This window comes from Hyla sarda, chromosome 10, assembly GCF_029499605.1.
Source record: "Hyla sarda isolate aHylSar1 chromosome 10, aHylSar1.hap1, whole genome shotgun sequence".
NCBI lineage: Eukaryota > Metazoa > Chordata > Amphibia > Anura > Hylidae > Hyla > Hyla sarda.
Genome location: NC_079198.1, coordinates 142,023,823 through 142,039,005, shown reverse-complemented (window position 1 = coordinate 142,039,005; position 15,183 = coordinate 142,023,823). Strand labels below are relative to the sequence as shown.

The 15,183-nt window shown below is 41.2% G+C and overlaps 1 protein-coding gene across 2 annotated transcripts in view; it reads right to left on the bottom strand.

Annotated features, from left to right (window-relative positions):
- Nucleotides 1-15,183, bottom strand: part of NPHP4 (nephrocystin 4) — a 292,086-nt gene that overhangs the window by 14,229 nt on the left and 262,674 nt on the right. For both annotated transcript variants that reach the window (XM_056544490.1, XM_056544489.1), the window contains 2 exons: nucleotides 13,295-13,380; nucleotides 3,662-3,833 (listed from right to left, as the gene is read on the bottom strand). In XM_056544490.1, the coding sequence (XP_056400465.1) occupies nucleotides 3,662-3,833; nucleotides 13,295-13,380 (258 nt within the window). The remainder of the gene's footprint in view (nucleotides 1-3,661; nucleotides 3,834-13,294; nucleotides 13,381-15,183) is intronic.

The following is a 15,183-nucleotide window of genomic DNA, read 5'->3' as shown; positions in this document are numbered from 1 at the left end:
ATGTCTAGGGGCAGAGTACCCCTTTAAGCAAATAGGGGGAGATCTCCAGTGAAGTCGGCAGAATTTGCATTTAAATACAGATTTGCAGCAAATCTTTGTGGCGATAAAAATGATGTCACATGTGAATCTTTCATGAAGATATCCTGAGTCTTCCCTCCTGCCTGATCCATGTGACCATCACACAACAGGACCAGGACAGATACCAGGACTCAACAATATTATTGATAAATAATATAAAAAACAATAGTTAAAATAAATAAGGATAATAAAGATAATATAAAGAAATATAATAATACAAAAACCTTTAATACATCTAGAACATTGTCGCTGCCGCCTACAGCCGCGGTGTCATTTAAGGTTTCGGGGCCGTTGTCATTCATTTACCGCAGAGACCTGGTCGCACCTCTCGCTGGGTTGAGATGAATGTCAATCAGCGGCGGCCGCCTAATCTACAGACGCAATTAAATTACGAGGCGAGTGAAGCAGCAAAGCAGGAGCCGGGATGAGGTGACCGGGCGCAATGATTAGAGCAGCTGTGTGACAACTTATCTCCAGCCTGCAGATAAATAAGCGCGCCCTCCTGAGCGGCCCATACACATCAGACCGTCGCTCGCCAACAGCCGTCCACCCCAGAAACCCTATTAACATTTGGCTCATCCAAACCTACACACGATTTCACCAACAGAGGAGATCAGCGGTGTCCCGACTCCTCCGGAGCTGCTTATCTACATGGAAGTCAAGTTACCTACAAGTAAAAATTCTGATAGAGAAAAACGTCTATGTGTCTATCAGATCAGTGCGACAGAACAACCTAACGGATGTTTTAAAGCCACCTAGGTAATTATTATAGAATTACGTAGAGGCTTTTGTGCACGCCTTGTGCTTACCAGTTTTAGCTGATGTGGCAGGCATGAGTTTATAGACATAATGATTGCAATTCCAATGATGAGCTGGAAGGGAGGTGTATAACTACTATATATTCTGATCCTATAGAGATAGCAGCAGTATACAGATAGAGCTGGAGGAGAGGTGTATAACTACTATATATTCTGATCCTATAGAGATAGCAGCAGTATACAGACAGAGCTGGAGGGGAGGTGTATAACTACTATATATTCTGATCCTATAGAGATAGCAGCAGTATACAGATAGAGCTGGAGGGGAGGTGTATAACTACTATATATCCTGATCCCATAGAGATAGCAGCAGTATACAGATAAAGCTGGAGGGGAGGTGTATAACTACTATATATCCTGATCACATAGAGATAGCAGTAGTATACAGATAGAGCTGGAAGGGAGGTGTATAACTACTATATATTCTGATCCTATAGAGATAGCAGCAGTATACAGACAGAGCTGGAGGGGAGGTGTATAACTACTATATATTCTGATCCTATACAGATAGCAGCAGTATACAGATAGAGCTGGAGGGGAGGTGTATAACTACTATATATTCTGATCCTATAGAGATAGCAGCAGTATACAGATAAAGCAAGAGGGGAGGTGTATAACTATTATATATCCTGATGCCATAGAGATAGCAGCAGTATATAGATAGAGCTGGAAGTCGGAGAGGTGTATAACTACTATATATTCTGATCCCATAGAGATAGCAGCAGCAGTATACATATAGAGCTGGATGGAAGTTGTATAACAACTATATAGACTGACCCAATACAGATAGCAGCTGCAGTATACAGATAGAGCTTTAGGGGAGGTGTATAACTAATATACAGTGGGGATCAAAAGTTTGTGCACCCCAGGTAAAAATTAGTATTAATGTGCATAAAGAAGCCAAGGAAAGATGGAAAAATCTCCAAAAGGCATCAAATTACAGATTAGACATTCTTATAATATGTCACCAAAAGTTACATTTTATTTCCATCATTTACACTTTCACAATAACAGAAAACAAAAAAATGGCGTCTGCAAAAGTTTGTGCCCCCTGCAGAGTTAATATCTTGTACTGCCCCCTTTGGCAAGTATCACAGCTTGTAAACGCTTTTTGTAGCAGCCAAGAGTCTTTCAATTCTTGTTTGAGGTATCTTTGCCCATTCTTCCTTACAAAAGTCTTCCAGTTCTTTGAGATTTCTGGGCTGTCTGTCACACACTGCTCTTTTAAGGTCTATCCATAGATTTTCAATTATGTTAAGATCAGGAGATTGTGAAGGCCATGGCAAAACCTTCAGTTTACGCCTCTTGATGTTATCCCCGTGGATTTCGAGGTGTGTTTAGGATCATTATCCATTTGTAGAAGCCATCCTCTCTTTAACTTCAGCTTTTTCACAGATGGCATCAAGTTAGCATCCAAAATTTGCTGCAATTTTATTGAATCAATTTTTCCTTCTACTCGTGAGATGTTCCCTGTGCCACTGGCAGCAATACAACCCCAAAGCATGATTGATCCACCCCCGCAGGTCCAGGTTCCAGGAAATATAATAGGTAATACCCTTACCAGATGCGGTTGTGTGGACTCACACACAACAATGGTCAGCGTGGGTGAGGAATAAGATTCGGCCTGCAGCCTTCCCATCCAAGCAGGATAATGGCAACACAAGACTTCTGGAGGTGATGGGATTCAGCGGCGCTGGTCAGGAGTGGACACGTCAGGTAGGTAAAGGAATAGCTTTTATTTGAATAATGCAACGCGTTTCACTGCAGGTGCGGCCTCATCAGGCATGATGCCTGATGAAGCCGTACCTGCGGTGAAACGCGTTGCATTATTCAAATAAAAACTATTCCTTTACCTTTCTGACGTGTCCACTCCTGACCAGCGCCGCTGAATCCCATCACCTCCAGAAGTCTTGTGTTGCCACTGAACAGAGGATATTGACATCTGAAAACGTTTTGCTATCTTCTTATAGCCTTCTCCAGCCTTGTGAGCGTCAACTATTTTCAGTTTCAGATTTCTAGACAACTGCTTAGAAGAACCCATGGTGCTGATTGTTGGGGCAAGGTCAGATGAGTCTGGGCATTTAAAACCTTTGAGATTGACATCACCCGGTCTTCCCAGATGATGATTGAGAACAATCCATGACACTGGCAGGTCTCAGCTTTGTAAAGGGGGCAGTGCATGCTATACATTCTGCAGGGTGCCCAAACTTCTGCGGACGCCATTTTTTTGTTTTCTGTTATTTTGAAAGTGTAAATGATGGAAATAAAATTTAACTTTTGTTGACATATTATAAGAATGTTTAATCTGTAATTTGATGCCTTTTGGAGATTTTTCCATCTTTCCTTGGCTTCTTTATGCACATTAATACAAACTTTTGATCCCCACTGTATATACTGATCCTATAGAGATAGCAGCAGTATGTATAACTATTATATATCCTGATCCCATAAAGATAGCAGCAGTATACAGATAGAGCCGGAGAGAAGGGGTAAAACTACTATATATACTGACCGCATTGAGATAGCAGCAGCAGTATACAGAAAGAGCTAGAGGGGGAGGTGTATAAGTACTATATATCCTAATCCCACAGAGATAACAGCAGCAGTATACAGATAGAGCTTAGACAGGAAGGGCCTGCAGAAGGAATCTGATAGGTAAACATTCTAAGAAAAAATCATAGGAACACCAGAAGGCGCTATTGGAGAACTAAAAAAATGTGCACACATTAAATTGTAGATTTTCGAATAATCCAGTAACAACTAACCTTCAGTTCCTGTGCATGGGAACTATACGCCCTCACTTTCCGCACCGCCTGGGTTCCTCTTAGAACCAAAGACATTTGGGTCAGTTGACCAGTTATACAGCTGACATCCACTCTCTTCAGGGAATGGACGTAGATCTGCCAGATCTGAATAGGTGCAGCCAACCAACGATCGCTGGAAAACATTCACATACATAAATGAAATACCATTGTGGTCAAAGATGGCTGTGAACATTACAAGGCCAAAGAAACCTAGATGGAATATGACAAAAATGTCCCTTAGAGACAAGACTACAACGTCTACAATACTGCCCCCAATATTCAAGAATATAACTACTATAATACTGCCCCCAATATTCAAGAATACAACTACTATAATACTGCTCCTATATACAAGAATATAACTCCTATAATACTGCTCCTATATACAAGAATATAACTACTATAATACTGCCCCTATATACAAGAATATAACTACTATAATACTTCTCCTATATACAAGAATATAACTACTATAATACTGCTCCTATATACAAGAATATAACTACTATAATACTGCCTCCTATATACAAGAATATAACTGCTATAATACTGCTCCTATATACAAGAATATAACTACTATAATACTGCTCCTATATACAAGAATATAACTACTATAATACCGCTCCTATATACAAGAATATAACTACTATAATACTGCTCCTATATACAAGAATATAACTACTATAATACTGCTCCTATATACAAGAATATAACTACTATAATACTGCTCCTATATACAAGAATATAACTACTATAATACTGCCCCTATATACAAGAATATAACTACTATAATACTGCTCTTATATACAAGAATATAACTACTATAATACTGCTCCTATATACAAGAATATAACTACTATAATACTGCTCCTATATACAAGAATATAACTACTATAATACTGCTCCTATATACAAGAATATAACTACTATAATACTGCTCCTATATACAAGAATATAACTACTATAATACTGCCTCCTATATACAAGAATATAACTACTATAATACTACCCCTATATACAAGAATATAACTACTATAATACTGCTCCTATATACAAGAATATAACTACTATAATACTGCTCTTATATACAACAATGTAACTACTATAACACTGCCTCCTATACACAAGAATATAACTACTATAATACTGCCTCCTATATACAAGAATATAACTACTATAATACTGTTCCTATATACAAGAATATAAGTACTATAATACTGCTCCTATATACAAGAATATAACTACTATAATACTGCCTCCTATATACAAGAATATAACTACTATAATACTGCTCCTATATACAATAATATAACTACTATAATACTGCTCCTATATACAAGAATATAACTACTATAATACTGCCTCCTATATACAAGAATATAACTGCTATAATACTGTCTCCTATATACAAGAATATAACTACTATAATACTGTCTCCTAGATACAAGAATATAACTACTATAATACTGCTCCTATATACAAGAATATAACTACTATAATACTGCCTCCTATATACAAGAATATAACTACTATAATACTGTCTCCTAGATACAAGAATATAACTACTATAATACTGCTCCTATATACAAGAATATAACTACTATAATACTGCTCCTATATACAAGAATATAACTACTATAATACTGTCTCCTAGATACAAGAATATAACTACTATAATACTGCTCCTATATACAAGAATATAACTACTTTCTTCTTCGACTTCCGGCAGCACAGAAGGAATAGGCCTGGCCTCTTTTATACTTCCTAGGACCGCCCACCTAAAAAAAACTCCACAATAGTCAGCCAATGGCATGACAGCATACCTTATAATTAGTCACATCTCATACATTCAAACTGTGTTTTTTTCTGTCCTCTTTTCTTCATAACAGAGGTGTTAATTCACCTTTGCCCACCATTAATCATATTTTCTTTTTTATTTTAGATGTTATTCCCTTGATGTTTTGTATTACACCAGTGTCACCAGTCAGATCTGAGGGCCAATGTGGGTAACCCTGGCCTACCTGGTGTCTTGCAGTCCCTTTTGACCCATGCGGGAAACCCGGGTTATATGAGGAGGTCTTTTTAGATTTCTGCAAGTTTCTCCCTTCTTATCACTGGTATGGTGAAAAAGGAGGTGTTCTGCCTTGGGGTGACGGTTCCCCCATTGTCGGCAGTCATACAGTCCATTCCCGCGGATACCAGGCGTCTCACGTGCGATCCCGGCATTTGCATGGACGTCTATGGGACTTCCGGTTTGGGCGCCATCTTGTGAATGGCAGTACGCGCATCAGGCGCAGTCAGCGGAGACCGGAAGCGGATGTGGAGCAACCGGATGTGACGTGTCTCTGGTTTGCGGGCGGGTAAGCGCATTTAAACGGAGCAGAGACGGCGGTGCCTTGCCTTTCTGTGCAGGCAGCCGGATTTCTCTGCTCCAAAGGTATGACCTGCTCCTCAGTAGCCAGGGCTGAGCGCTCTGATCTTATGTGCGGACTGTTGCTCATATTATGTACTATTACATTTTTAGATGTCAAGCCCCGCCTCCTCTAAGAAAAAGAAGATGAAGACTAAACACAGGGAGTGTGTCTCTTGCCAGCAGCCCCTGCCGGATGAATTATCTGGAGATTTATGTGAAATATGCAGATCTCATTTGACTCCATCTTCGAGTAAACGGAAGTCTTTATGCATCAGTTGTCTTCATCCGTTGCCATCAGGCTCAGTTTCTACAGTTTGTAAAAGATGTACTGAACCACAAGAAACCTCTGCCTTCCTTGAGGATGCAAGAAGCTTTTTTTCTTGGTTCAAGTCTGAGTTTAGTTCTAGCTCAGGAGTCAGTCTGAAAAATAAGAAAGAAGAACGTAAAGCAGAACCCTCTGCTTCTTCCTCATCAGAAAACGCTTCAGCTCAGTCTGACTCCTCAGATTCTGAAGAGATTATTACAGAAGATTTTTTTCTTTTCAAGAAGGAGAATGCGGGAAAATTAATTAGAGCAGTAAAAGATATTATGGAATCTTCAAAGCAAAAGTTCAGGGAAGATAAGGAGAGTCTCTTCTATTTCCCCAAAAAACCTTCTGAAGTTTTGACAGGTCATCCAGTCTTAAAAACTATAGTGGAGAAAGAATTTAAAAAACCAGACAGTAGGCTGGAATTAGGTTCTAGATTTAGAGCAGTATATAAGTTGGATCCATCTGAGTCTGAATCCTGGGAGAACCCTGCTAAAGTGGATCGACCTGTAGCCAGGTTATCTAGAAGAACACTGCTACCCTCTGAGGATTCTTCTATACTTAAGGATCCTATGGATAAGAAGACAGATATTCTGATAAAACGTGCCTACTGTAATACAGCTGCTTTAATGAAAGCATCCCTTGCTTCTGTACCTGTAACCCGGGCTATTCGAGTCTGGCTGAGCCAACTTGGAAGAAATATTCAGGAGGGAATTTCTAGAATTGATCTCTTGGAGGAAATTGATACATTAAAGACTGCGGCGGATTTCGCATGTGATCTCCCCCTAGACGTGACAAGAATATGTGCGAAGAACCTTGCGGTATTAAATTCAGCCAGAAGGGCTATCTACCTTAAGCCATGGCCAGGCGATGCCTCATCTAAAATTAACTTCTGTGCACTACCGTTTGAAGCTGGTTTTCTAGTAGGATCACAACTGGAAAGTATCCTGGAAGCAGAGAAAGGAGAGAAGGCTCTGGCGTTTCCCTTCGCCAGACAGCGGAAGCAGTTCCAGCCCTTTAGATTTCGCAAGACTGGTTTTAAAAGAAGACCGTATCAAGAAAGAAGATACAATAAAAGATTCCAAGAAAATAGGAGAAGACAGCCGGATCAAAAGCAACCAAAAACAGAATTCTGACTACCTCGGGTCAGGTTCAGTAGGAGCAAGGCTGCTGAATTTCTTTCCAGCCTGGCTGGAGATGACTACAGACAAGTGGGTGCTAAGAATTATTGCAGAAGGTTACAGTCTAAATTTTGTGTCGATACCCCCCGAGAGGTTCATCGTCAACAGAGCGAATTCAATTGTTCAGCTTCTTCTCAGAGATTTTCTAAACAAAAGAGCCCTAGAACCTGTTCCACCAGAACAGCAAGGTTACGGAGTCTACTCACACGTCTTCCCCGTTCCAAAATCAAACGGCAAATGGAGATTAATCATAGATCTGCGATACCTAAATCGCTATTTAGCAAAGGAAAAATTTCGCATGGAAAATGTAAGGTCCGCTACTCATCTAATTCAGCCTCACGACTGGATGGTTTCATTGGACTTAATGGACGCTTATTTGCATGTCCCCATAGAAGAAAAATCCAGAAAATTTCTGAGAGTTGCCGTGTTCCTAGACCAAAGAATTCACCACTTCCAGTTTCGGGCCATGCCCTTTGGCCTGACTTCGGCCCCAAGGGTATTTACAAAGATCGCAGTTACAGTCGTAGCTACCCTAAGACTACAAGGAATACAAATAATACCATATTTAGACGATTGGTTGCTTGTTGCAACCACCCAGGAACTCCTCCTACAACACTTACAGACAGCTCTGAATCTCTTGAACAGGCTTGGGTTTATTCTCAATCCCCAGAAATCAGAACTTTCACCAACAAAAACAAAACGTTTCCTAGGCATGATAATCAATTCAGTATGTCAGAAAGTCTTTCTTCCGGCGGAGAAACAGGACAAAATCATCTTTCAAGTAAAGACTCTGATAAAGTCTCCCTCTACATCCATCAGGAGAGCGATGCAGACACTGGGTTTAATGACTGCAGCAATAGACGCAGTGCCTTATGCCAGGGCACACATGAGGGATTTACAGAGGGAAATCCTTACAGTTTGGGACAGAGTTCCCAATTCTCTGGACTCCACCATCTCATTGTCAGGGCACACCCGACTGAAGTTACGTTGGTGGCTGCAGAAGAACAACTTGTATATGGGGAAAAGTTTCAAACCTCAGAACCCTGTGGTGATAACTACAGATGCCTCCAGATGGGGTTGGGGGGCCCACCTCGGAACCCAATGGATTCAAGGAGTTTGGTCAAGAGAAGAGTCTCATTTATCATCCAACCTAAGAGAACTGAAAGCGATCCGGTTAGCCATAATGCATTTCTCTCCACAGATTTCAAACGCGTCAGTTCTGATTCAGTCAGACAATCTGGTCTCGGTGTATTACATCCAAAAAGAAGGGGGGACAAGATCTACAGCTCTACAAAAAGAATGCAGCAGGATAATGTCCTGGGCAGAACATCATCGCATCTCTCTGATGGCGACTCACATAAAAGGGTCTCTAAATTATCAAGCCGACTGGTTAAGCCGACGGAAGTTAGATCCCAACGAATGGGAACTGAATCCCAAGTATTTTGCTCAGATAACCCGCAAATGGGGGTTACCTGTATGGGACTTGATGGCCACGAGACGCAACAAGAAGGTTCTGAAGTTTTGCTCAAGATATTGCACAGACCTTCCAGATCATCTGGATGCCTTCACCATGAGCTGGAAAGACCTCTTTGTTTATCTCTTCCCTCCAATTCCATTAATCAACAAGATTCTGAACAAGATCATCATAGACGAGCCGGCAGCTCTACTAATCGCACCCTTTTGGCCCCGGAGGGCCTGGTTTCCTCTATTATTTCGTCTCTCGAGGGGAGAATATTGGAAGTTACCGCTAGAGAAGGATCTCCTCCTGCAGAACGGATTATATCACCAACATCTCGACAGATTACATCTGACTCTCTGGATTTTGAGAGGGAAAAATTCAGACAGAGAGGGTTATCAGATGAAGTAATAGAGACCTTACTAGCAGCTAGAAGACCTTCTACTAACTTATTGTATGCGAAGCTCTGGAAAAAGTTTAGCTCCTGGAGAGAAGAGAAGGGGCTGACAGAGATCTCTGTATCTGTTATTTTACAGTTTCTACAAGAGGGATTTCTAAAGGGCTTGAAGCCTAATACTCTTCGTGTTCATGTCACAGCCATCAACGCTTATACTGATGGAGAATTTATGGGACAACCCCTTATTGCTAGGTTTTTCAAAGCTTTGAAGAATCTAAGACCTACAGTAAAACCTCCGGTTTCTGCATGGGACCTATCTCTAGTGCTGTCCAGACTTTCCCTGCCTCCCTTTGAACCATTACAGGAAGCGGAAATAAAGTGGCTATCCTACAAGGTTCTTTTTTTGGTCGCCATCACGTCGGCTAAAAGACTAGGTGAATTGCAGGCCTTGTCGGCATATCCCCCTTACACCAAGTTCACTCCGGGGGGAGTTCTTCTCCGTACAATTCCATCTTTTATCCCAAAAGTAGCTTCAATGGAGAACATCAATAGAGAGATCTTCCTTCCTACCTTTCTACCATCCGAATCTTCCTCGTTGGATGTCAGATCTGCTCTGCTAGTGTATTTACAAAGAGTGAAATCTTTCAGAATTGATGAAAATCTATTTATTCAATTTTCTGGAATGAGGAAGGGAAAGAAAGCGGCTAAAGACACCTTGGCGAGATGGCTGAAGTCAGTAATACTGGAGTGTTATAGGTTGGAAAACAAAGAACCCCCCTTTCAAATCAGAGCTCATTCCACCAGAGCCACTGCTACTTCTTGGGCGGAGAGAGCACAAGTACCGTTGACAGATATATGCAATGCAGCCTCGTGGTCAACCTCCTCCACCTTTGTCAACCATTACAGGCTTAATCTTCAAGCAGAGAATCCAGCCTTTAGCACTGGGGTACTATCTGCAGTATTTCAGCAATAAACCCTACCCCTGTTCTCTAAGCTAGCGAGAATTCCTTCTGTGCTGCCGGAAGTCGAAGAAGAAAGTTGAAATTGTATACTTACCGTAATTTCTCTTTCTTCGAGACAGAAGGCAGCACATATAACCCACCCAATAAAATCAATTAAGCATCAGAGAAAAGAGTCTAGTTATTTACACAGTTTGAATGTATGAGATGTGACTAATTATAAGGTATGCTGTCATGCCATTGGCTGACTATTGTGGAGTTTTTTTTAGGTGGGCGGTCCTAGGAAGAATAAAAGAGGCCAGGCCTATTCCTTCTGTGCTGCCTTCTGTCTCGAAGAAAGAGAAATTACGGTAAGTATACAATTTCAACTATAATACTGCTCCTATATACAAGAATATAACTACTATAATACTGCTCCTATATACAAGAAAATAACTACTATAATACTGCCTCCTATATACAAGAATATAACTACTATAATACTGCTGCTATATACAAGAATATAACTACTATAATACTGCTCCTATATACAAGAATATAACTACTATAATACTGCCTCCTATATACAAGAATATAACTACTATAATACTGCTCCTATATACAAGAATATAACTACTATAATACTGCCTCCTATATACAAGAATATAACTACTATAATACTGCTCCTATATACAAGAATATAACTACTATAATACTGCCTCCTATATACAAGAATATAACTACTATAATACTGCTCCTATATACAAGAATATAACTACTATAATACTGCTCCTATATACAAGAATATAACTACTATAATACTGCTCCTATATACAAGAATATAACTACTATAATACTTCCTCCTATATACAAGAATATAACTACTATAATACTGCCCCTATATACAAGAATATAACTACTATAATACTGCTCCTATATACAAGAATATAACTACTATAATACCTGCTCCTATATACAAGAATATAACTACTATAATACTGCCCCTATATACAAGAATATAACTACTATAATACTGCCCCTATATACAAGAATATAACTACTATAATACTGCTCCTATATACAAGAATATAACTACTATAATACTGCCTCCTATATACAAGAATATAACTACTATATTACTGCCTCCTATATACAAGAATATAACTACTATAATACTGCTCCTATATACAAGAATACAACTACTATAATACTGCTCCTATATACAAGAATATAACTACTATAATACTGCCCCCTATATACAAGAATATAACTACTATAATACTGCCCCCTATATACAAGAATATAACTACTATAATACTTCTCCTATATACAAGAATATGTACATTATCTATACTAGTCAGACAGTGAAACCATCAGGTACATAACTTTTGTGGCCTCTCGAAATTAACCAATTAGCGGTATAACCCCGGACGTTTATCTCAGCGCTAACACTGATGGGGCCGTAAAATAAGGATCTCTCCTCGGACGGTTTTATTGGTTGTTTTATAAACAGGTTGAGGCCGGATTTGTGCAGCTATAAAATGTGATTCAGCAGTAACAAGAGGATAAAAAGCACATTACCGCCATCAGACTGCAGACGCGGCTTTATTAAGTGCACAGGGAACGTACACAGAGCCGCTCTCTGCCGGGATAAATCAGAGAGGCGACTCTACAAACATGGCCGCCAGGCCCCTGCACCCGCCATGCCGCTCTATACGAGGCGGCTGTCAGAGGAAAGAAGTTGTTGTTTTTTTATTTGATAAATAAAGCCACAAAGTAACAAAACAAAAAAAAAAACATGGTTACCGTGACTATAATTGATTTATTTACAGATCTCTGGTTGTAACCATAGAAACCAGAATTAAAACCTTCATCATTTACCTTGTATTCTGCAATCAAGGGGATACAAAAAGTTCAAAAAAAGTTTAGAATGTTAAGTGAAATAAGGTAAATCTTTATTTATACTTCATTGTTCACAATGTTCAGGATCCTTGTTTGATCCGTGAATAAAAACCTTGTTTACGTGCAGGTACTGAAAGATCTCGTGCCTCTTAAAGGGGTACTCCGGCCTCAGACATCTTATCCCCTGTCCAAAGGATAGGGGATAAGATGTCCGATCGCAGGGGTCCCGACACTGAGATGCCGATAATCTGGGCGCTGCTCTCAAGATGTGACATCATGACCACGCCCCCTCGTGACATCACACCACGCCCCCTCCATTCATGTCCATGGGAGGGGGCGTGACGTCTGTCACACCCCCTCCCATAGACATGAATGGAGGGGGTCTGGTGTGATGTCACGAGGGGGCGTGGCCGCAATGTCAAGTCTCAGGAGCTGCCCCCGACACAGAATGCTGGGGGCTGCAAGGAGATCGCGGGGGGTTCCCTTTGGATAGGGGATAAGATGTCTAAGGCCGGAATACTCCTTTAAAATGTCCCCATACACACATACATACATAGATAAATCAAAACCTGTGTAGAGAAAGAGCGGTGCAGTTGCCCATAGCAACCAATCAGATCACTTCTTTCATTTTTCACAGGCCTCTTTAAAATGAAAGTAGCGATCTGATTGGTTGCTATGGGCAACTGCACCGCTCTTCCTCTACACAGTTTTTGATAAATATTCCCCTATGACCCCAGGGGAATAGCAGGGTTATTCAGGGGACAAAAAAAACAACAAAAAAAAAAACAACAGGACCATTATCTTAATGCAGAAATGATCCCCAGTGCAATATTGTGACCCCAGAAAAAATTCAATGCTATATCATCTTATATCCCGACGTGTTTCTCCCTTATACATTCAACAGCAGGGTTCATCAGGGAACAACAAAATAACAGGATCAATATTAAAAAAAAATAAAAAATAAAAAAAATAAAACATTGCTACATTCAACAGAACTTACGTATACAGTGCAACAAAGAACCTCTTAATGTGTGGACTGGGTCCTCCAGCGACTTTGAGGAACACATCCTGGGGTTCTCCGAGTCCCTAGAACAATCAGAGGAACATTTAGCTGTAATTGTAAATTGACAAATCACACTCATCGATCGCACCAGTAAATAGGACCCTGGAAAAGATGAGTGACAGCCATCATGTCTGCCATCACAGCATCCACAGGGATTGTCACCCAACTTTACCAGGCTCCTCAATTATGACACTGGTCTCTAAACTGTGTCCCTCCAGATGTTGCAAAAGTACAAGCCTCCGGATGTTACATAACTACAACTCCCAGTATCCTCAGACAGCTATTGGCTGTCTGGGAATGCTGGAAGTTGTAGTTTTGCAATAGCTGGAGGTCCACAGTTTCTTGACCACAGCCCTAGCCTGTGGTTACCACTGCCCTAGCCTGTGGCCATTGGTTGTCCGGGCATGCTGAGAGTTGTAGTTTGGCAACAGCTGGACGACGATAGTTTGGGGACCACTGACCTATACCAGTGGTCTCCAAACTATGAGCCTCCAGATGTTGCGAAACTATAACTCCTAGCATGCACGGACAGCCATTGGCTGTCCAGGCATGCTGGGAGTTGTAGTTTGCAACAGCTGGAGGGCCACAGTTTGGAGACCACTGCCCTAGCCTGTGGCTTTCCAGCTGTTGCAAAACTGCAACTCCCAGCATGCCCGGACAGCCGTTGGCTGTCCGTGCATGCTGGGAGTTGTAGTTTTGCAAGATCTGAAGAGCCACAGTTTGGAGACCACTCCTATAGGTCAGTGGTCCCCAAACTATCTCCGTCCAGCTGTTGTCAAACTACAACTCCCAGCATGCCCGGACAGCCATTGGCAACACTGACTTATACGTAGTGTTTTCTTTCTTTACGTCATGTGATGCAGCCTCCGTAATGGCGGCCGTGAGCGTTGTGGATGACGGGCGGCCCATGACTGACTGCACATTGGCTGTAACTGAGCTTTTACGTCTTTTGATCTGTACTTTGGCGTTCACTTGTTGTTGTTGTAATGCGACACAAAAACTCATTTAACGATGCTTTGCATAATGCATGTGACAGCTCGGAAAAAAAAACGTAAATCTGCGGCCGGCGAGGCACGCTGCTCTGCCGCCATCCACGGGGCTGACTGTGATCCTGATTGGATGTGTAGTTAGGAGATTAGGAGCCGGGGCCAGGAGATAAAATGTTGTAATTATTCCAGGTGCCACAATACATTTTTGTCAGCCACCATTCTCCGAAGACGAGCGTCTAAATGATTAGAGAAGCTTTAATCCCAGAAAGCTCCGTAATGCAGCTTTAAAATGGACAAAAATGAGATTCATTCTGCCCATTGTAATAAAACAGCTACAAGCGTGTAATCGTATAAGAAGCGGGCCCTGCCCCCGACCCCCGGGCGCAATCACGCACGTCCAATCTAATTTACACGAATGATTGGACGCGGTGTTAAATGGGCGCTGTCATCTCCGCAAAACATTAACCTTTCTAATATACTTCATAAAAAATGTATCTCCTTTTTACAGAAATTATGGCTAATAAAAAAATTAAAAAATAAAAAGACCACTAGGGGTCCCCATACCATGCAGAACATAATTCTGTCCGGCTGAAGCATCATCTTTGTCCCAACTGAAGTACAGGCAGGGACAAAGTCCAGGAAGTGAGGGCGGGACTAGCGCTCCTCTGTGCTCACTCCTGTCCTATCAGACTGCAGCATGAAAACACAGAGGAGGGGGTTACAGAGCAGAATGCAGTGATTGGATGAAGAGACCCAGCACAGCAGACTCAGGGAGGAAGTGAATGCATGGTGAGTGAGGGCAGGCTCAGTGCTTGCCTTTCTGAGCAGTGGATGTCA